Source organism: Bombyx mandarina, chromosome 17 (genome assembly GCF_030267445.1).
Source record: "Bombyx mandarina strain Sakado chromosome 17, ASM3026744v2".
NCBI classification, from domain to species: domain Eukaryota; kingdom Metazoa; phylum Arthropoda; class Insecta; order Lepidoptera; family Bombycidae; genus Bombyx; species Bombyx mandarina.
Window position 1 is genome coordinate 6,663,705 of NC_143223.1, and position 21,824 is coordinate 6,685,528.

Consider the following 21,824-nt stretch of genomic DNA (forward strand, 5'->3'; position numbering starts at 1 on the left):
TGTGGCGGCTTCAGTCTCAATATACATTCGCACTATATTCACTGGGGCCGCTGTGGCGTTCGGAATATCCCGTTTTCACAAATGCAAAAAATCCAGAACACCAGGCTTTTTCAAATTCTTTGTGGTTTCTTCTGGCTGTTCCGATGATTAAGCGCCAATTGAAAATTCTTTAAGAAGGTTCCCCAGTTCACGACGCACCATCTCCTTTGCAGACAACATGTGCTCTGGTTAGCGAAAGCCATTTCTGAGTGTTGGGTGCAGATATGTGGATATTTGGGTCAGGTTCCTCATTTCCTACGCTAAAAGTCTACCAACCATATTGTGGTTATTGCACTGTAGTTTTTAAATGTAATTCACGTTAATTTGAGTCTGAAACACGGTGTTTTTAGGTAGCTTGTATATTTGATCTGATAGCACTGGCGTGAACTGTGAATGTAACGCATAATTAAAAACCGGTATTCTTAAATAAAAACCGGTGTTTATCGGTATATATAAAAACCGGTTTTTCTCCGGTTTTCTTCGAACCGGTTTACATCCCTAATGTACATACAAAATCCAATTTTTTGTTAAAAATTTAATCATGAATGATGATGAGAAAAATGCTATTATTCAAGAACTTAATTTTAAGATCGGAAGTGATATTAACGAATTGGGTAGTACATTTGCTCTGGAAAGTGAGTTAGCTGATAAAAGAGATAAACTTTTAAGCTGTGTAAGTTATTTAAATAAACAATATTTAATTTAAGAAATAAACAATATACGATCCCAAAAGTTTTTAAATAAATGCATAATAAATAAATAAATCGAGCTGTTAAGAACTTTATGTTTACTCGCACTTAAAGTTCTAGGTCTCGTCTTTTACACCCATATGTTTGACTTCGTTGATTTATCTGACTTAAAAATTCAAATTAGTCTTCCTAAAAAAAATTTAATTTCAGCTAACGGTGGCCAACAATGAGGTGCCTACAAAATTATCAGTTGCAATTAAAAATGCTGAAGTTAATTCAATGCAAATACAAAACTTGAAAGTAATAAGTAATGAGTTGAGAAAAAGAGTTGCAGTATTCTTGGAGCAGACAGAACCATTACGAGCTGAAATGGAAAGAAAGTTTCATGCTATAAATAAGTTATATGAAATAATTGAATATTTGAGATCTTTTGAGAAAGTAAATGATTTAAGGTTTGTAACATTTTATGTATTTGTATTGTAGGCATATAGTCTAATGGTAAATATTTATCATCCCTTATAGACGTCAGTGATGTCAGGAACACAACCATGCCTGTCTGCTAATCCATAAACCTCATTCAAAGGTAGAGATGACATAGTACTCAGGAATCATTGTGGAGGGAAACTCACACCAAATCTAGATAAGTAGAAAAATACCTCTGGAAATGTAGCATGAGTCAACTCAGCCCTGGTGGTGGATGGTGCGATGGTAAAAATGAGATGACAGGATCATCTCAAATAATTCTTTACTAAGTACTCTCTATGAAACATATAGTACAAAACATAAGAAGACTGAAGTCATCATTTAGAACGCCTTAAAGTTCTAATTTCTAAGTCTATGCCTACAATAAAATCTTAGATAACCTTTTCAGTCTTTAATGCCATTTTAAGTTAATAATACATAATACAGGGTCATTATAATACAGGTGAAAACCTTAACTTAGGGTTGTTGAAATTAGAATTTGTATTAATTATTAGTGTTGTTTCAGTCGACAAATGAAACAGAGTAGTGATGATGAACAACTTGTGTTACTGTATGGTGAACTGAAGCATATGTGCCAATTATACCAGAAGGGTCACAGAGGAAACTATGTAAAGGAATACACTCACTATTGGCATAATGTGCTAAAAGATAAACTGACACAGTAAGATACTTAATAATACTTAAAGTCCCAAAAAAACATGCTGTTTAATTATTTCACTTCAATTTAGGCAATATATTTATGGAATGTATGGTTATCACATTGTCATACTAAATACTATTAAGTATTTCAATTTCCGCAGACACTTTGATGAGGTAATGAAATTACTGAAATGGCCTTTTGTAAGTGGAGCTGAACATTCCCCACCTCCCAAAGAAGTTATGATTAAGTTCACAAATCTCATTAGATATTTGTTTTTGATTGAAGAACCTGAAGACTTGAACATAAATGCTGCTGTTGCCCAAGATTTTGGTCAAGGTTTGTTTTGTTATGTGAAATGTCTCATAAAATTAATTAATTAAATTTTGTGACTTTTGTATTCATAAAAGCTTACTCTTTATATCTTTTTTTCAATAATTTGAATTCACCAAATTTGTTATATGTCACATCCAAATGAAAGTTCTACAAGCATTAAATTTAATTTACCATTTCTTCACAGAACTAAACCCATGTTTGCCTGTTCGTGTTCTCTTAAGGCCGTTAAAGAAGAGATTTGCATTTCATTTCATGGGGTCCAGACAGACAGCTCGCATTGATCGACCAGAGTGGTTTCTCACTCAAACATTAACCTGGATAAAGGACCATCAGAACTTTGTTCAAAATAATGTACAACCAGTTGCTGATAAACTTGAACTGGACAATGTTAATGCAGTGGTGTGTTTATTTTTCTATCCTACCAAGATTTATAGCTCCTTATATACATCTGTAGCCATAAACAAAGTTCGCTTGGGAATAAAAAAATTAACATAGAAATATCAAGTACTTTGACACTTCTTAAATTTTTTATTTGCTCCTTTGGCATTATTTTGCCAAAAATACAATACTTTTCGAAATTCTATTCAGCTTAAGTTAACCATAGAGTATTTTTATAAATTTAATTATATTGCTTTGTCTACGTTTTGTTGTTTTTTCTTGTCAGATTTGTCACCAAGAAAGCTATTGTTAGAAATAGCATTAAATTTAGCCTTATAAGCTGTTAAAAATGAGTCGTCTATTATCAAAGGCGGCAATCTGACTTTTGGACAATGATTGGTAAATCAGAAAAACGAATTATTGACTTTGTATTCCATTGGCAGTCACAAAACTCTTCGGAACGACATCTTAGATAAATAACAGGTTAACTATTAACCTTTATTTAATGCAGGTTTTGAACCGTATTCTTTGAAGGAGACGATTATATTCAAATAAATCTGTATTGACATATCAATAAAATTTTTTTGTCCAAATGTACAGATTGCCGCCTTTGATAATAGACGACTCAAATATAACAAAACTGTTTAAGTGAAATTGTCGAAGTAAAAATGATTATATGAATTAAAAATTTATTTAAATTTAAAGTTATGGAATTTGCTGCTTTAATATATTATCTTCTTTGTTTGTAATCGACAATATTATTTTAGGATCAATTCAATGCCGGTCTTATATCGCTAGCTGCCGAAAGACTTCACACAATTATAGCTTTGTATCATACACAAGGCACCAAAAGAGAGGTAGTCGATGCAGATGCCGCATTCGCACATGCCGTCGACGAAATACTAGGATTTAATAGAGAACTGAGTACACTGACCGGAAAAGAAATAAATAGTATACTCTCGGTGCTGACTAAGGCGGAGACTTTTGTAAGGTGGTTGGCAGTTGAGAAGAAATGTGAGTGATTAGGTTTTTATTGCTAAGAAAACGGACGTAATTGGTATTTTGATTGGTTTATCGTAAAAGGCAGCAGTTTTAAGCGAAGTAAGAGTAACTTTTTTGCTTAGGCTGGTAGACGAGCTCACGGCCCACATAGTGTTAAGCGACTACCCATAGACATATACAACGTAAATGCCGCTACCTACCTTGAGATATAAGTTCTAAGGTCTCAAGTATAGTTACAACGGCTGCCCCACCTTTTAAACCGAAACGCATTACTGCTTCACGGCAGAAATAGGCAGGGTGGTGGTACCTACCCGTGTAGACTTACAAAACGACCTACCACCAGTAATTACGCAAATTATAATTATTCGGGTTTGATCTTTACTACGCGATGTAGTATGTAAGTACGCATTTTATTAGAAAAATTGGTACCTGCCGGCGGGATCCGAACACCGGTGCATCGCTAGATACGAATGCACCGGACGGCCACGACGACTTCATTCATTTATATTGTGATCTATTATTTGACCCAGTGATATTTGATACATGTTAACAACGATATGATGATTACAGATGCACTAAGTAAAATGGATGAGATATTGGGCAGCGACCAGTGGACCGAGCCCGTGGTGACGGGGACGGGCGTGGCTACGGGCGCCATCTTGTGGGTGCCGCGGGCTGCCGACTGGTTCGTCACACTACTAAAGACTATCGAGGACAGATACGCTGTGTTGCCACAGCCTGGACACAGGTCAGTGCTGTACAATACAGAGAAGTATTCAACATCCGTCGTAAATTATCATGACGCCATCGATGGAAGTATATTTGATTGATATCCAATACTAGTTTCATGTTAAATGCCCTAAGTCGAACATCCGATGAGTTACTTACAAGTGCTTGCAACTACTTTAAGTCGTCGTGGCCTAAAGGATAAGACGTCCGGTGCATTCGTATCGAGCGATGCACTGGTGTTCGAATCTCGCTGGCGGGTACCAATTTTTCTAATGAAATACGTACTCAACAAATGTTCACGATTGACTTCCACGGTGAAGGAATAACACCGTGTAATAAAAATCAAACCCGCAAAATTATAATTTGCGTAATTACTGGTGGTAGGACCTCTTGTGAGTCCGCACGGGTAGGTACCACCGCCCTGCCTATTTCTGCCGTGAAGCAGTAATGCGTTTCGGTTTGAAGGGTGGGGCAGCCGTTGTGACTATACTGAGACCTTAGAACTATATCTCAAGGTGTGTGGTGCATTTACGTTATAGATGTCTATGGGCTCCAGTAACCACTTAACACCAGGTGGGCTGTGAGCTCGTCCACACATCTCAGCAATAAAAAAAAAAAAGTTCACATGGTTGGCAGCCTGTTAACTAACTAGTCAGGTCATAAGTATTGTCACACAGTAAAAACTTTTCTTTTAGAATGCTGGCCACAAAAAAGTTTATTGAATTCGAATTTCGAATTGTTAATGAAAATAAAAATGTATACTTTTAGAATTTTACTCATTTTTAAATATGGAGTGGACGCTTAAATAAGACCGTGTTGCAGTTATTGCGTTGCATCGTTGCGGTTACGCGCCAATTCAAATTTTTAACATACTGAAAAATTTGAATATAACCAAAAGATTCGTTTATCGTACCATTAAATGATACAATGAAGACTCTAGTGTAGATGACAGGTCAAAAAGTGGTCGCCCTCGGTCTGTTAGGACTCCAGCAGTGATAAAAGCTGTGAAGGCGCGAATTCAAAGAAATCCCAAACGTAAGCAGAAACTGTTGGCCGTTCAGATGGGGTTAAGCAGAACCACGGTGAAAAGGGTGTTAAATGAAGACTTAGGGCTTCGGGCATATCGAAGAAAAACAGGACATCGTTTAATGCTCGTCTAATGGACCTGAGACTGAAGAGATGCCGCGCTTTGTTGAAGCGGTACGCGGGAAAAAAATAATCGGGAAATTCTTTTTTCGGATGAAAAAATTTTTACCGTAGAAGAGAGCTACAACAAACAAAATGATAAGGTGTACGCACACAGTAGTGAAGAAGCGAGCAACCGTATTCCGCGTGTCCAACGAGGTCATTTTCCATTCTCGCTCATGGTATGGTTGGGAGTTTCTTATTGGGGCTTAACAGAGGTACATTTTTGTGAGAAAGGTGTAAAAACGAATGCAGATGTGTATCAAAATACAGTCCTGACGAACCTTGTGGAACTTGTTTCTCATACCATGTTCAATAACAGGCACTGGGTATTCCAACAAGATTCGGCGCCAGCTCATAGAGCGAAGAGCACACAAGACTGGCTGGCGGCGCGTGAAATCGACTTCATCCGGCACGAAGATTGGCCCTCCTCCAGTCCAGATTTGAATCCGTTAGATTACAAGATATGGCAACACTTGGAGGAAAAGGCGTGCTCAAAGCCTCATCTCAATTTGGAGTCACTCAAGACATTCTTGATTAAGGCAGCCGCCGATATTGACATGGACCTCGTTCGTGCTGCGATAGACGACTGGCCGCGCAGATTGAAGGCCTGTATTCAAAATCACGGAGGTCATTTTGAATAAACTTTAGTGTCATAAGAATCTATGTTTTGTTAAGTTCATTTTGGTATATGAATGGTTACATAATGAATAAACTTGTTTCAATTATTTTACATTAAACATGTGACAGAATTTATGACCTGACTAGGTATAATTTGAAGTCGTCGTGGCCTAAAGGATAAGATGTCCGGTGCAATCTTATTTAGCGATGCAATGGTATTCAAATCCCGCAGGCGGGTACCAATTTTTCTAATGAAAAATGTACTTAACTATTGACTTCCATGGTGAAGGAATAATATCGTGTAATAAAAATCAAACCCGCAAAATTATTATTTGCGTAATTACTGGTGGTAGGACTGCTTGTGAGTTCGCACGGGTAGGTACCGACACCCTGCCTATTTCTGCCGTGAAGCAGTAATGCGTTTCGATTTGAAGGGTGGGGCAGCCGTTGTAACTATACTGAGACCTTAGAACTCATATCTCAAGTTGGGTGGCGGCACTTATGTAGTAGATATCTATGAGCTGCGGTAACCACTTAACACCAGGTGGGCTGTAAGGTCGTCCACCCATCTAAGCAATTAAAAAAAAATTAAACAAATTTAAATTAGTCGGGGGAACCTTATAACGTTTTTATTATTATTTCAGATTACAGTTTCTAGAACTTCAGCTAGAGCTGCTGGAGGAGTGGCGCATCCGCTTAACGCAGCTGCTCAGTGCGGCCATGGACTCGCTGGTGCCTGAAACGTTCCTGTCGCCGGGACCCACGTCGCATCCCCTCATAGCGGTCACCAATACGGCCCATCACTCGCGGATCGTGCTGCTGCAGTGGGCCAACTCATTGGTGATTTTTATTACATTACATTATATTGTTACGCCGGTAAGAATAACGCCATCTATCGCCGAACGAATATCGAAGAACCTAGAACGCTCGAGAAGTACAACGCCATCTATTGTCAGATAGTGGGAACTACTACTAGAAATGTGTGGAATATTCACGATAATTCTAGGATAAGGTACCGGCTATAAAAGCGTTGTAGAGATGGCACGCAGTAACAATATTAACAATTTACAAATTTACAATTTTATAACTTATACACATGACATCTTATTTGCTTTCATTTACATATAAAGTTATATATTATATGTATTTATATACGGTTCTACTCAAAACCCCCTTATCATATATTATCTTATTTCTCATTATAATAATTATATTCAAATATTTAAATATGCATCTTGTTAAATTTCGATGTAGTCAATAGTTTCGAAATTTAATAAAAGTATTTGTTTTCATCAACAACAAAAAAACTCCTTGATAACTTAACGCTTACCTTAATTAATACCTTAAGTGATTTTCTCTTGCCCTTATCCGATTAAGCGGAATCAGCACAATGTGTATCCAATCCTTATTGTACTATACCGGTAGAACTCATATGGTTTGGTACCAACATATTCTCTATTGCCATCAAGCGTTTCATATATCAAAATGTGTTGACATGTCAATAATAAATAAATAAATAAATATTTACTAACAATCACGCCGCGTTTACTGGTCCCGTGATAAGTTCGTAAAGAACTTGTGTTACAGGTACCAGATAACGGATATAAATGTAAGATTTTTATTATACACATACATATATTTAATATACATCCATAACCCTGGAAAAGACATTTATATTTATCATACAAATATCTTCCCTTGGTGGGATTCGAACCCGCGACCCCCTTGTGTAGTGACCATGTCACCTACCACTACACCAGACGGCCGTGCAATAACAATCAATAGATTAAAAATTCGAATCATTTGGTATTTCTGAAAGTTTTATTGAGTATGGTTCACTGAAATATTGCACACTAACTTCTCCTTAAATGTAAGTGCGAAACAATTACAACTACAACTTGAGATACAGGTTTTATCACCTAGTTCAAGCAAAGATGCAAATTATGATTGTGTTTCTACTTTTATGTTAATAATAAATAAATAAATAAAATAAAAAAATAACTTCCAGTCCAACAAATAACAGTAAATTATTTTAATGGTATAGGCAGGTACGCTACTCTTAAATAATTAAGTCTGTAAGCTATTTTGCTAAGTAAGCAGTGTTCGTTTGTATTCAACAGCATTACCTCCAGTTACACTACTACAGGCGGCAGTTCCAGCACTTCACACAGCAGCAGCATCATGAAGATAGCTCGATTTCATCTTCAAGCTCTGATGATGATGATGACGATGACGACAGCAGCGAAGGACACACTAAGAAAGCTTCTAGAGCAGGTACCCGATATATTCACCCAAACAAAATTCATTTCAATTGACTTTTTTGCTAAAGCTATTTTTGATAAAGACTGAAAGTTTTGTAAATTTGGAAGTAATTGATGAATTTCTTGAGAAAGGAGACCTATATCAAATTTATTTAACAAAGATTAAAATAAAAAGGTTTATCACCTAATAAAACCGCTTTTTTGCGGTTTTCGACAAAAAAAACTACAGAAGACGTATTTCTTTATTAAATAGCGCACATAAAGTAGTTTAAATTGCACACTTAAACTACTTTTGGTGGTATTTTCAGGAAAATTTATGTAAATTGGATGTGTGTGTGTGTGAAGTGATTTATGCTTTTAATAAGAAAAACTACCTTGTTTTTATGGGCAAAATTTTGTTTTATCGGCATTTTATAAATTTAATAATTTTATAAGTTTAATTAATACTAAAATTAAATAAATATAATAAACCGCCCCCTTTCGATCGGCCCTGAATTTTAACCGACATTTCGTTTGAACTGCTAAGATTTACAAAACATATCAACTTAATTATTTTATAAAAGTTTCACTGATTACTGTTATTTGTTAATATTACTTATCCCTGGACAGTTTTCGCTGTCTCGCTTTAGTTCGTGGTTGCACTTTGAGCTCGTCACATTGACATCCAAATTGGCAAAACCAACAAAACAAGAACTACACAAACACGTACATGCAAGGTCCATTCTTTGCGCCCTTAAACAAATTTAATTCCTTATTACTCTTTTAGTTATAAGCAATTAAAATCTGACGTTATTTTGTCACAAGACAGTTCGGCTGGCTCTATCATTGTAACGAACGAATAAACGTTTTTTTTTATGATATTTATTAAACAGACGAAACGATGTCCTTAAAAGAAGTCGAATTGCGAGCGAAGAAGCTCGCGCTGAATGAAATGATCCGGAGGGATTCGATGATACACGAGCAACTGTACGACATCGTGAGTACACTGACGTTATTATCCACTTATTAGTTGGAAGACGAGGTATAGAAATAAATTCGATCCTCTTCGTATTTAGTGTGAAGGATGGGACAACCGCCGAGTTATTCTATTGAGACTTCGACCTCACGTCTCTAGGTGGGTGAAGGCATTCACATTGCAGAGCCTATAAGCTCTGGTATCGACCTCACACTGATTAGACGTTAATATTGTTAACCCATCTACGCCATATAAAATAATTAAATCAAAACCGAAATACTAATTTGATTCGATATTTAGTAATGATTAACATTAGAGCTACGGCTGTTTTAGTGCGTAATCTATCTAACTTACCTCTTCTTCTTCTATATATATAAAAGTGAATTGCTGTTCGTTAGTCTCGCTAAAACTCGAGAACGGCTGGACCGATTTGGATAATCTTGGTCTTGAATTATTTGTGGAAGTCCAGAGAAGGTTTAAAAGGTAGATAAATATCAAAATGCTCGGAATTAATTTTTTTTTTTTTGCTTGGTGTGTATGATTTAAGTTTATTTTATACAAAAGTTAAGGTCTTTTATTTGTCGATTGAGGCACTACGAAGTCTGCCGAGTCGGCTAGTTTAAAATAATAATAATTAGTTATCACAGCATAGGCAGCAGATTAGCTGCACCCCACGGCATTGCTGACATCCATGATCGACGGTAACCACTCACCATCGGATGGTATGCTCATCTGTCTGGAAAGCAATAAACAATATCAAGGAAGGTTCCTTATAAATGTCCAAATTTTTTACAAATTAACAACGTGTGTCTTTCCATAGACTGCTCCGATAGCAAACCTCGCCGTCACCGAACCTCTGTCAGGTGACGAGGATATGGAAGAAGCAGGAGTATTCGCCGAAGCACCAGCTTTACTATCTCGATTACTTAATGCGGCCTTAGACGCGATTTCTGAACACATAACATTAGAATTCAAAGCCAGTATAAGGGACTACAAGAAACAAAAGTGAGTGTGTCTTTGTCATGTCAATAAATTTTGAGATTTTAGTTTTAGATTTTAAAAGTTGAAATATTTCACGGTCGCATCGTGTATGTTTGTTTCATCGGTAGGTTGATCAATATCTTTATACAATGATACGAAATGGATTTAAATTAAACATTTAAATGGATCCTAAAAAAAAAAAGAGTATCTGTACAAAGTACACTTGTCAGAAGTGAAACATTTATAAACTTAACTCAATGTTTACACACTGTATACATACTAGTGATAATGTAAATAAATAAAAAAATATCTGCGTTTACTATTGTACAAGACTTTATGCGATAGAATTGCCATCTAAAGTTCTAACTACTAAACGAATACATCAACCAATAGCGTGTATTTTTTTTTTCGATATCCCTTTCTCTCTCTCGCTCTGTCCCTCCCCTCGCTCCATGGCACTGTGCGGGATGCGACATTCGCTCTATCTCACTCTCTCTCAATCGGTCTCGATCGCTCTCTCCCTCTTCTTGGACAAAAACGTCCCACATTTTCGTGTCACTAATATTATTATTGCGTTTCATCCGTAAAAAAAATTACCAACACGCGCGTAAGGAAGTTTCACTTCAAAATCGTAGGTTGTATCATCGATCTAAATAAAAAGTAAAATTGATAAAAATAACGCGTTTCATAAATACTAGAGGATACCCGAGCTTTGCTCGGAATTTTTTTTTTGATAAATTGTCTTTTTTAGAAATTATATTTAAATACGAATTACATTTAAATATGAATTATATTATGTTATTTGTTATTTTCTTTCAATAAAAAAAAAAGTTTATGTTTAAGTTGATTATCGATAAAGCTGATTATTTAAAACACGAATAAAACAATATTTTCTGAAAATAAATCGTAGCTAGATCGATTAATCGCCCCCGAAATCCCCTGCTGTACACTAAATTTTATGAAAATCGTGGGAGCCGTTTCCGAGATTCAAATTTTATATATACATATTTATATACAAGAAGTAGCTGTACCCGTCCGCTTTGTTGGCTATTTAGAATTAACATTATTATTTCTCACCCCCACAAAGATTCTGATCATTAACGCCCCCCCTAACTGGTATAAAGAGTCCAGCCTCATATAAATATAAGCCTATCCATTAAGTACATGTATTTTCTACATGGATACCAAGTTTCAGGTCAATCGGATGCATGGCTCAGTAGTTATAACGGAACATCCATCCAAAAACCACTGTAGATTGATATATGACGGCATCAGGGATGGCTGAGCGGCAGATTCCGTCATCACTCGTTTTCGGTTGAGCTTAGTTTATTGCAATAAAAGTTAATTAAACCTTTTGAATAATAATTATTCTAACTCTCACCAAATAGTTTTCGCAATGACAGGGTAAAACGACAGTTTCGTTTCAACTGACCGACTGACAGGCTGACTGACTGACTGCCTGTGATTGAATGAGACGACACTGTCCGTTTTTTTTTTATTTATTTTTTCCTAAGCTGAGAGCCTTGAGAGGCTATTTCAGCGTAACCCTAACTTTTGTAGGTGAGCTCACGGGGCTCAAACCTGATGACGTTGCTAACACGAACCCTAGCAAGAGCCGTGCTTCGCAGAATCTACCACCGGATCGGAAACGCGACCCACTGAGAAGATCCGGCGACAAACTCAGTGGGCTGTGTCTGAGAGTTAATTTACTCGTCGAGCCCTTCGTCGCAAGCGACGGGTTCGACGAGAACGGTGACTGGTGCTTGAAGTACCTAAAAGCACCGTTAGTGGATCAGGAGGATCCGAGATGACGTGTTTTGGGCGACGTCGACTGCTTTCCATTCTGTCCGCAGGATCGGGAATGTAGTTACCGGCGGCCACGATGAGAGGGTTCTCGTGTCGTGCCGCTTTATCGAAGTGGCGCATCGACGCCGACTGTAGATACTTACTGATGGACTCTAAGTCCAGGTCGTCATGGACTTATTTCTAAGGGACATTTTACTTCGCCTACATATCATCGGGTAGAGACGTCCTAGAATGAAGGCGGCACGGTCGCGTACCGTCTTGATGTGGGGGCGGAATGTCATCCTACTGGCGAGGGTGACGCCTAAATATTTGACCTTCGGGGCCCACGGTATGGGCTGGTCGAACATCGTGATTGGGCGAATGGCGGGGGCGGAGATGTTGACGCGCCTAGTCGGGAGGGGGATGCTCAGCGTGGTGTTCGGAGGGCGACCCCTTTTGAAGAGCACCGCTGTGCTTTTCGTGGGGTTGATGTCGATCTCTGTCCGTGTCCACGTACCACCATTTTATATTCTGGCGTTACGGCCTCTACCCTATATTTTTGTGATATTTATCAAAACAACATTTTATCATTTAAAATAATACTCAAAACAATGTCTTAATATTACTAAAGTCGTTATCCACGACATGTATTAGTATAGATTGCTCGTTTAAACATATAAGAATAACAAATGTTTAATTCTGCTTGGTTTGTCGGACAGGTGGCACAATCTGCCCGTAGTCGAGGAGCTGGCGCTGACGGTGTCGCCGGCTCTGTGCGCGCCTCTGTCCGGACTGAGCGCGCGGCTGTCGTCCGTGAGCGCGCGGCTGGCTCCTTGCCTCGCCGTGAGACTCCGAGCGCAATTAGCCACTAACGTCGACCGATGTTTGTTTGAGGTTAATATTTTTTATGTTTTTTTTTATTTATTAGTTAGATGGGTGGACGAGCTCAAAGCCCACCTGGTGTTAAGTGGTTACTGGAGCCCATAGACATCTACAACGTAAATGCGCCACCCACCTTGAGATATAAGTTCTAAGGTCACAAGTATAGTTACAACGGCTGCCCCACCCTTCAAACCGAAACGCATTACCGCTTCACGGCAGAAATAGGCCGGGTAGTGGGTAAAGTATCCACCAGTTAAAGGTTATCAGTTATCTATCTACTATTGTTCTTAATCTTTATTTTATAAAGCGAACTAATCTATACTAATATGTATATAAATCTACAGTGGTTTTTACGGATGTTCCGTTATAACTACTGAACCATGCATCCGATTGACTTGGAACATGGTATCTATTTAGAAAATACATGTACTTAATGGATAGGCTAATATTTATATGAGTGTTGGACTCCCTACACCAGTTGTGTTAATGATGCGAATCTTTGTGGGGGTGAGAAATAATAATATTAATTTTAAATGCCCAGCGAAGCAGACGGGTACAGCTAGTTATATATAAAAAAGGGTGCGTTTACTTATGTACGCGCGTAAGAAGTTATACTTTATTTTTATGAAATTTATTTCTTTTTTTTTATATTAAATAATTAATAATAAATATTTAACGTTAATAATTTAATAATATTAAGTGAATTATATTAAATAATAATTTTGTCATTTATATTACTATATAATGAATGCTAATAACACTTTTTTTTACGAGTGTACATGCGCGAAAGTTCACCTGCGGCTATATTCAAACTCGCCAAGTTACGTCGGTCGTATTGTAATGACCGATTTAGTGGGTAACTTCATTTCTGTTAATTTTGTGTCACGGTGCGCGCGCATCGTAAAATTTCACTCTCATCAATTTTTCATGACGCGCCTAAAGAAGTATAACTTCAAAAGTGTACAATAAAATAATAATAGAATGTGGGTACTCCGGACATAATGAACGTACACTGTGTTCAAACTGTAACGTTCAAATTGTTAAACGCAAATCAATTTCGATAAGTACGAGTGAATGAATATGACCGCAATGGGTTTAATCAAACTTACCCATTTGAATCGAATGTTAAACATAATTTCTTGGGTTTTACTGATATTTCTGGGGCGGAATTCTAATTGATTTAAAAAAAAAATGGGTGCGTGTACTTATGCACGCGAGTAAGAAGTTATACTTTATTTTTATTAAATTTATTTCTTTTTTATATTTAAATAATAATCAATTTGAAAAAAAATCGATTAAACAACATCCTCAAACACGCATATTGGACATCCCTTTTCTTGACATCGTATAAATTCGGTAATTCTCGGTACGGTTCGGAAAGTTGACCTGCGGCTATATTCAGACTCGCCAAGTTACGTCGGTCATATTGTAATGAGCGATTCAGTGGGCAACTTCATTCTGTTAATTTTGTGTCACGGTGCGCGCGCATCGTAAAATTTCACTCTCATAAATTTTTCATAACGCGCCTAAAGAAGTATAACTTCAATAAAAACTTAAGATGGATGGACGAGCTCACGGCTCGATCCGTGAATGGGCTTTACAGACATTCAGGTGCGTTAGATAAAGCGTCAAGTGTCACAGACTTAAATAAACTTTATAAGATTATTAAGTAAATTAAAGAAAAAACCTCATATCAAAAATAATAATAATATAATAATACTCTTTATAGACGGTGGTACTAGAGAATTGGTTCAACACCGGCGGCACTATGCAATTCACGTTTGATGTGAAACGAAATCTAGTCCCTACGTTCGCTCCGCCGAGCAAAGTGGCCTCGCAAATGAATCAATTGCCCAAGTAAGTTTTAATTTTTTTTATTATTATCACGATGGGTAGACGAGCTCACGGCTCACCTCGTATTAAGTGACTACAGGAGGCCCATAGACATCAACAACGTAAATGCCGTTGCCAGCCTTGAGATATCAGATCTGAGTAATTGTATTATTTTTCACATGGGTAGGCTCTTCACAAGCTGGATCGAAGAAATGTTGAAGGCTATATATATACATATATAATGCTTCTATACGTAGGTTTGTCAGCGAATTCTTCCTAAATGGCTGGAGCGATTTTAATGAAATTTTTGTCTGCATTTGTGTGGGTCGCTGTCTAGTTTTTGGTTACAATTGGACTCTGCCAGTAATGCTGCAAAATTATAATTTGCGTCATTACTGGTGGCAGGACCTCTTATGAGACCGCACGGGTAGTTACCACCACCCTGCCTATTTCTGCCGTGAAGCAGTAATGCGTTTCGGGTTGAAGGGTGGGGCAGCCGCTGTAACTATACTGCGACCTTAGAACTTATGTCTCAAGGTGGGTGGCGCATTTATGTTGTAGATGTCTATGGGCTCCGGTAACCACTTAACACCAGATGGGCTGTGAGCTCGTCCAAACATGTAAGCAATAAAAAAAACAGGCTTTAAGTTTAGTTCTATTTTCAATGCAAAACACCGTCTGTAAGTCCACTAGTATCTACAGTATGCGCGCGAGTTCATGTCCATCGGGGCCAGAGGCGACGCGCGGGGGACAGCTCGCCCCACCTCCCCGCATTTGTCTGACGTCGAGCGTTGTCCTTGACGGTTATGACGCGCGCTTATCGATATCGAAAATTTACGCAAACGCTATTGTGTAATTTAACCATAACTACTCCGCTCCAACAAGTTCAGGTAGAAACGAAAAACCTACTGAAAAAAGATACATACTGATTCCGACTCTGATCTGTCGGTTGTCTTTTCATTTGATAGTGATTGAATTGGAATTTAAAAAATATTTTCTCTATTAGAAATAAATAAGTAATTACTTGTCACAATTATTTTATTTCATAATTTGCTAAATTACCTTAAGTTACATTAAACCAAATTGATAGCTGTTGACTAAATCGGTACTTATTATCGACATTACCATAATTAACTATGTCACAGCCCTACCGCATCCCTCAGGATGGACATGAACTCGCGCGCCTACTGTATTATGTCTTCTGTGCAACTCGTAAATGCTTCGTTTTAATTTATTTTGACTGTTATCACTAAATACCACATGATCCGAGAGCCCTTCCAATCTAAAGCAAATAAGGAGACAAAGCTGCTTTGAATTTGTCGTAGGTTGCTCGAGTCCTGTAAACTCCTGAATCAGGACTACGAGGACGCTCGACGTCTCCGCGACATGCTGGAGAGGAAGCCGGAGCTGGCAAGAGACTTTCTGGGCAACCAGGGCATTACCTCGATAACTGGGATGGAAGCACTACAGATACTGAACCAAAGAACGGACCTGTGCGACACTAACAGTGCGGCTTCTGTGCTGGAACTATTCTGAGAGCTCGAGGAAGGATGCGGGTAAAGCAACCAATAGCAATCGCCGTACCAATTTGGTTTTCTGGATTCTATTATTTCTTAACTGAACTGATATAAATATCAAATTAAACGTTGTGTTTTAAAAATATTGAATCAATTAAAAATGAATTTTATTTATGTATTTTTTTCTTAGATTAGTGGAACAGCTAACGACTCATCATTGATTGCCAGAGTCCATAGACATTAACTACATAAATGCCACCCACGTTAAGAAATTAGTTGTAAGTATCGATTTTACAGTACAGCGGCTGCCCCACCCTTCGATCTAAAACGCATTACTGCTTCACGGCAGAAATAGGCAGGGTGGTAGTACCTACCCGTGCGGACGCACATGACGTCCTACCGCCAGTAATTACGGAAATATATTTTTCGCGGGTTTGATTTTTATTACACGAATTTATTCCTTTATCGTGGAATTCATTCGTCAATATTTGATTAGTACGTATTTCAATAGAAAGTTTAGTACCTGCCTGCGGCATTCGAACGCCGGCTCAGTCACTTCGCTTGATACGAATGCACTGAGCGTCTTATGCTTTAGGCCACGGCGACTTCTTTACTAAAACCAACAAAGTATATCTATTCAGCTCGATTTTTCTTCATTTGAAATTTATGTCGTCTTTTTTTAGTTTTATTCAGATAATATTTATGTCGAATTGAAGATTCGAGCAAACAAGATTCCTGCTTAAAAGATAATTGTAATAATCATAACAATAAATGCATGCTGTTAATGTTTCGGTGTCGGTTCCGGTTATTGGAGTGCACTCATTTATTATAAAATGAAGCATTGAATTTGTTAGAATAATTGTTGAATCAATAAAAACACTTCCTACTCCTCAAACGTTTGTCGCACAAAGCTAATTTATATTTTTGACGTGATAACGTCTTATAAATCCATAAGCACCGGCTGTAAAGATGAGTTGATCAGACAGTTCTTATTTAATTAGTAGTAGTTTATTTAAAAATTAAATTAAAACAGTTAAATTGTTCCGGCTCAGTACTCCACGAACTTTCGGCCTAGTAGGAGAAAAAATAGTATGTGCACCGCGGGAAAAAAGTAGGACATCTCATCCCGCGTGGGAGGAAATGTCCTACTTTTCTCCCTTGATGCACAATGTACTATTTTTGGCGTGGCAAAAGACATGGCCCGGGCAACGCTAGCAATGTTTGCTATGCAGTTATTTTATATGACTAATATGTTGTCTGGAACTTGCAGCATGTTTCACTCGTCCTGAATTCCAGATATAAAGCGGGTAAAACCGTGGGGTATGTCGAATTGGATCGTTGGTCGAGTGGCGAGTGGACTGCGACTACTGGTTCACGGGGTCAGAGTTCGATTCTTACTTGGAATTTGTATCCTTGTGAATGATATTGAATTTTCAGAGTGGGTTTGGGCATTTCTTCGTCTTTTTTCTGGATTTAAAAATTAATAATTGTAGCTGATAAGGAATAGCCGTAGTAGATTTTCGATTCGAAGCGTAAGATACGTAATATTTGATAAAATGTTTAAGCTAAGTGCATGATAATCTGTTAATATTGCTGCTGTTATTGTTTTTTTTAATTATTATTGGCATATTTTTAAGTATACAGTGAAATTAATTATACTTTGTTTATATTCTGTGATTTTAAGAGAAATGTGATCTGGGTTTTATTTATATTAAAATAATCGCATTTAAAGCATGAACTTCGTAAAATGGTTATTATTGTTCGAAATAAATAAGGATATAAACAAGAGATGTCTTTTTATTATATTTAACAACATATTTATTTTGTACAAAAATTTAAATGAAATTACATACAAAATGTAACCAACATAGTAACTACAATACATTAACTTTAAACTGTGATTCGTCAACAAAACTTAAATTCAAATAATATTGATTCTTAAGTTTAATACAGAAAAACAAAAAAGTTTAATATTTTTAACGTTGGGATGATTATTTTCAGATTTTTAAGAATTTTTATTCCTATCCTATGGTAGATTCAGTGACGCACTGATCTTGCTAGTGCCGGTGTTAGCAAATTCTCTCAGGTTGAGCCCGCGAGCACACGTATCGACCCGTGAGTGGTTGAAATAGGCTCTTAGACTACCGAGATTAGGTAGGGAAATAAAATAATAAAAAGCTACATACCTATATGGCGTAGTTTTTTTTTTCAGTGTGCTTAGTGCGAGTTTTTTAACTATCTCGATAGCGTAAAAGTTAACCGAATTTTGTATGCAGTTGGAACAGCGCCCCTAACGGCAAACGTAAGCAAACGATCCCATTCCATACAAATATGAGCTAACTTTTACGCCATCGTGAACGTTGAAAAACGCGCACTAAGCACACAGGTCAAGTTAAAAACGTACCATAGATAATAACGAACAAATGAACTCACAATTAGTTCTCGACTCACAAAACTATTGTAACACACACATACGAAAGGAATCATCATTCTGATGGTTCTTGAGTTTTTCATTAAATACAGCAAGCGATGTAACGGTTGCTAATATCACTTTGTAAAATAATGTTGCCATGCTTATTTAGATAGTACCTAATGGTAGTTTTCCAATTACAGCACAAGAGCGCATTGTGCGGCATAATGCTCAACGTTGAATTTTCCAACTACAGCAACGCTTCGCACAATCGAGCACGCTCAAAAGTACTGCTCTCGCGTGATTCTCGCAATCGATACCGACTCAGTGACAGAAAATTGACAAGTGTTTTTTCTTTAAGTTGGCATTGATCGAATTTTGTTTATATTATCGTTAGTAATGTTATTTAATGTTGAAAAAAATTGCAAGGCTTTCGTTTCGTCGTAGTTTCTTAGAAATAATCAATGTTATTTAAAACTGTGCTAACTTAGCGCACTCTGCTGATGCATTTGAAAACTAATTCACGTTCCAATTAAGCTTCAGCATAATTCGGCATTGTGCGTCACCGAGTCGCATTATGCTCTGTAATTGGAAAACTACCAATGTTTCAGTTTAGTCTGATTCAGTTTACTTGCGCAAACTTAGTCACACAAAATATATTTATTTATTTATTGTGATTATTTATATTGTGATACTTATTTTAAAGCTCCTGCGACTAATAGCGGTGTGGAACTAGCAAACAGCAGCTACCTATTGCTTTAGATTTTTTTTTTGTTGACGGAAAATGAAAGTACGTGCATACGTAGATGAAACGTATTAATTATTCTCAAAAATGAAATGCTTCCTTTGTGTTAAGATCATTATTCTATTTTTAAATTATTTTATATTATATCTTTTACATGTCTCGCGAATATACCTGATAAAATAAAAAAAATAAAAATTGTCGCGTACCGTTCCAATGTGCACAACAATAAAAAAAATATATTTTAATTTGTAACAGCGTCACTAAACTAAACATGAATCGTATGAATACGTTATTTAATAGATTGATTGTTACACAAAGTGAATGTACTTCCTTAAATGAAATAACCAAACGAGGCTTGTGGAGAGTATTAAGCGGTAGGCAGCGGCTTGGCTCTGCCCTTGGCATTGCTGAAGTCCATGGGCGACGGTAACCACTCACCATCAGGTGGGCCGTATGCTCGTCTGCCTACAAAGGCAATAAAAAAAAAAAAAAACCAAAATAAATTCCTTGATAAGACACGCGTACTTAAAACGCATATAAAACATCAAACAATTTAAAAACTGTTTATGTCTTTTAACAATGCTGCGTTAATAATAGCATTATAAAAATAACACTTGCGTACAGTTTAATATGCTTTAAAAATTGATAATGTATACTACTACGTACTTTCAACAAATAATTCCTCAAAGAGACATGTTCAAATGGCACAAGTGCACCTTGAAATATACGAGAATAATACTTAACAGTTAATCATTGTTCACAGCCGTTTTTATTTTCGATTGAATAAAAAAAAAAACTTGAACGATATTTATTTTATAAAAATATTTCTTTTTCATAGATTTCAGATATTTTTTTAAATGATATCTCTTATTCTCCTATTTTACTTCATTGAAATCGATTTTCAAGTGGATTACATAATTGTCTCTAAATAAATGTATATAAATAAAATTTTGATTAAATCGTTGGTCTACTAGTGTGACCTTATCGACCTGACTATGGCATCCGGCTTTGATTCCCGGATTTGTGGATATTTCCTGTATCCAAAACGAAAAAGAACATATTTCGTGGCCTTGAATTAAATATGAAAAGTTGTTAATAACTAACTATTATAACGGAGTATGATTAAAATATTATGAATTACTTAATTTAATAATTAAATATTCTTACTATCACATAACACTGGCTGGTCATCTAGAATATGATCACCAATTCACAATAATATTTCTAATAACGTTTATGTACCTACTAAATTTATATTTATAAATAATAAAAGACCAAAAACTATTTACAAAAAAACGCAACTTTAACTCTAATGTAGGTCTGCCTACATAAAGTTTAAGAAGCGAGTTCATTAGTAATAACAGTCCTAAATTAAACTAGGTAATCTGTGGCTTAGTGGTCTACACATAAAAATATTAAAAAAAACGCACGTCTGATTTTTGCCTAAAGCGTTTACGTAAATCATTCTAAACAATGCGTGCGCCATTTTGTCCTGCGCTCGAAATTAGAAATGGATTCCACATGGAACCAACAACAACAGCCTCTATTCGTATAAACAAATAGCTTCCTAATTATAACTTTACTTCGGCAGTGACCGTTTGATTAGTATTTGCTTCGACTTCTTGCTGCTTCTTTGGATCTTGAGCAGTATTGTTCCACCACTGCTCATCGCCTGACGCCCAGGCAACGAATACTAGGTTTGTTACAATGAATACGGCGAGAGCTATCCAAAACACCAATCGCCATTGCACTAAGGTACTCTGAAAAAGAAAGTATGTTTTTTCTTATAATTAATGCAACAACCTACTTATTTTAAACGTCCGTGGCTTAAAGAATATGACCATCGGTACATTCGTGTCGAGAGATCTGACTGTCTGATTCAAATTAAGCGAGCACGTAAATTCTTCCTTAGAATTAGTTATCACGTATTGACAAGTGACAATCACATGATGAATGAATTACATAATGTGATAAAAAAAATAAACAGCAATAAACTGTCGTACGGAATATTGTGAAGTCGTAGCCTAAAAGATAAGACGTCCGGTGAATTCGTGTTGAGCGATGCACCGATGCTCGAATCCCAGGCGGGTACCAATGTTTCTAATGAAATACGTACTCAACAAAGGTTCACGATTGACTTCCACGGGGAAGGAATAACATCTTGTAATAAAAATCAAACCCACAAAATTATATTTGTGTAATTACTGGTGGTAGAACCTCTTGTGAGTCCGCGCGGGTAGGTACCACCGCCCTGCCTGTTCCTGTAGCAAACCCATCGTACGCTCGTTTGAATATTCATCAAAATTTAAACGTAATGTTTTAGTGTCAATGGCTGCATTCATACAATAACCACTTA

General features: G+C 36.8%; 2 protein-coding genes across 3 annotated transcripts in view; one reads left to right on the forward strand and one right to left on the reverse strand.

The window, feature by feature from the left end:
• Window positions 1-531: 531 nt before the first annotated feature.
• Rint1 (RAD50 interactor 1) lies at window positions 532-18,099 on the forward strand. Its single transcript, XM_028188172.2, has 14 exons — window positions 532-712; window positions 939-1,180; window positions 1,717-1,872; window positions 2,012-2,187; window positions 2,369-2,583; window positions 3,330-3,576; window positions 4,135-4,312; window positions 6,744-6,939; window positions 8,220-8,373; window positions 9,233-9,336; window positions 10,136-10,320; window positions 12,801-12,975; window positions 14,693-14,820; window positions 16,122-18,099. Exons 1-14 carry the CDS (start codon window positions 581-583, stop codon window positions 16,330-16,332), a joined length of 2,499 nt encoding a protein of 832 aa, XP_028043973.2. The 5' UTR covers window positions 532-580; the 3' UTR covers window positions 16,333-18,099.
• Window positions 18,100-19,663: 1,564 nt separating this feature from the next.
• The window catches only part of LOC114253387 (dietary and metabolic glutamate transporter), a 47,124-nt gene continuing 44,963 nt past the window's right edge, over window positions 19,664-21,824 (reverse strand). For both annotated transcript variants that reach the window (XM_089734206.1, XM_028188252.2), the window contains exon 8: window positions 19,664-21,228. In XM_089734206.1, the coding sequence (XP_089590332.1) occupies window positions 21,040-21,228 (189 nt within the window). In that variant the 3' untranslated portion in view covers window positions 19,664-21,039. The remainder of the gene's footprint in view (window positions 21,229-21,824) is intronic.

Excerpts from the sequence above, each read along its gene's own strand:
- Rint1 (XM_028188172.2), top strand. The coding sequence starts at position 581 with ATGAATGATGATGAGAAAAATGCTATTATTCAAGAACTTAATTTTAAG. Across the intron at positions 4,313-6,743 it reads TTGCCACAGCCTGGACACAG|ATTACAGTTTCTAGAACTTC; the intron begins GTCAGTGCTGTA and ends TTATTATTTCAG. Across the intron at positions 6,940-8,219 it reads TGCAGTGGGCCAACTCATTG|CATTACCTCCAGTTACACTA; the intron begins GTGATTTTTATT and ends TGTATTCAACAG.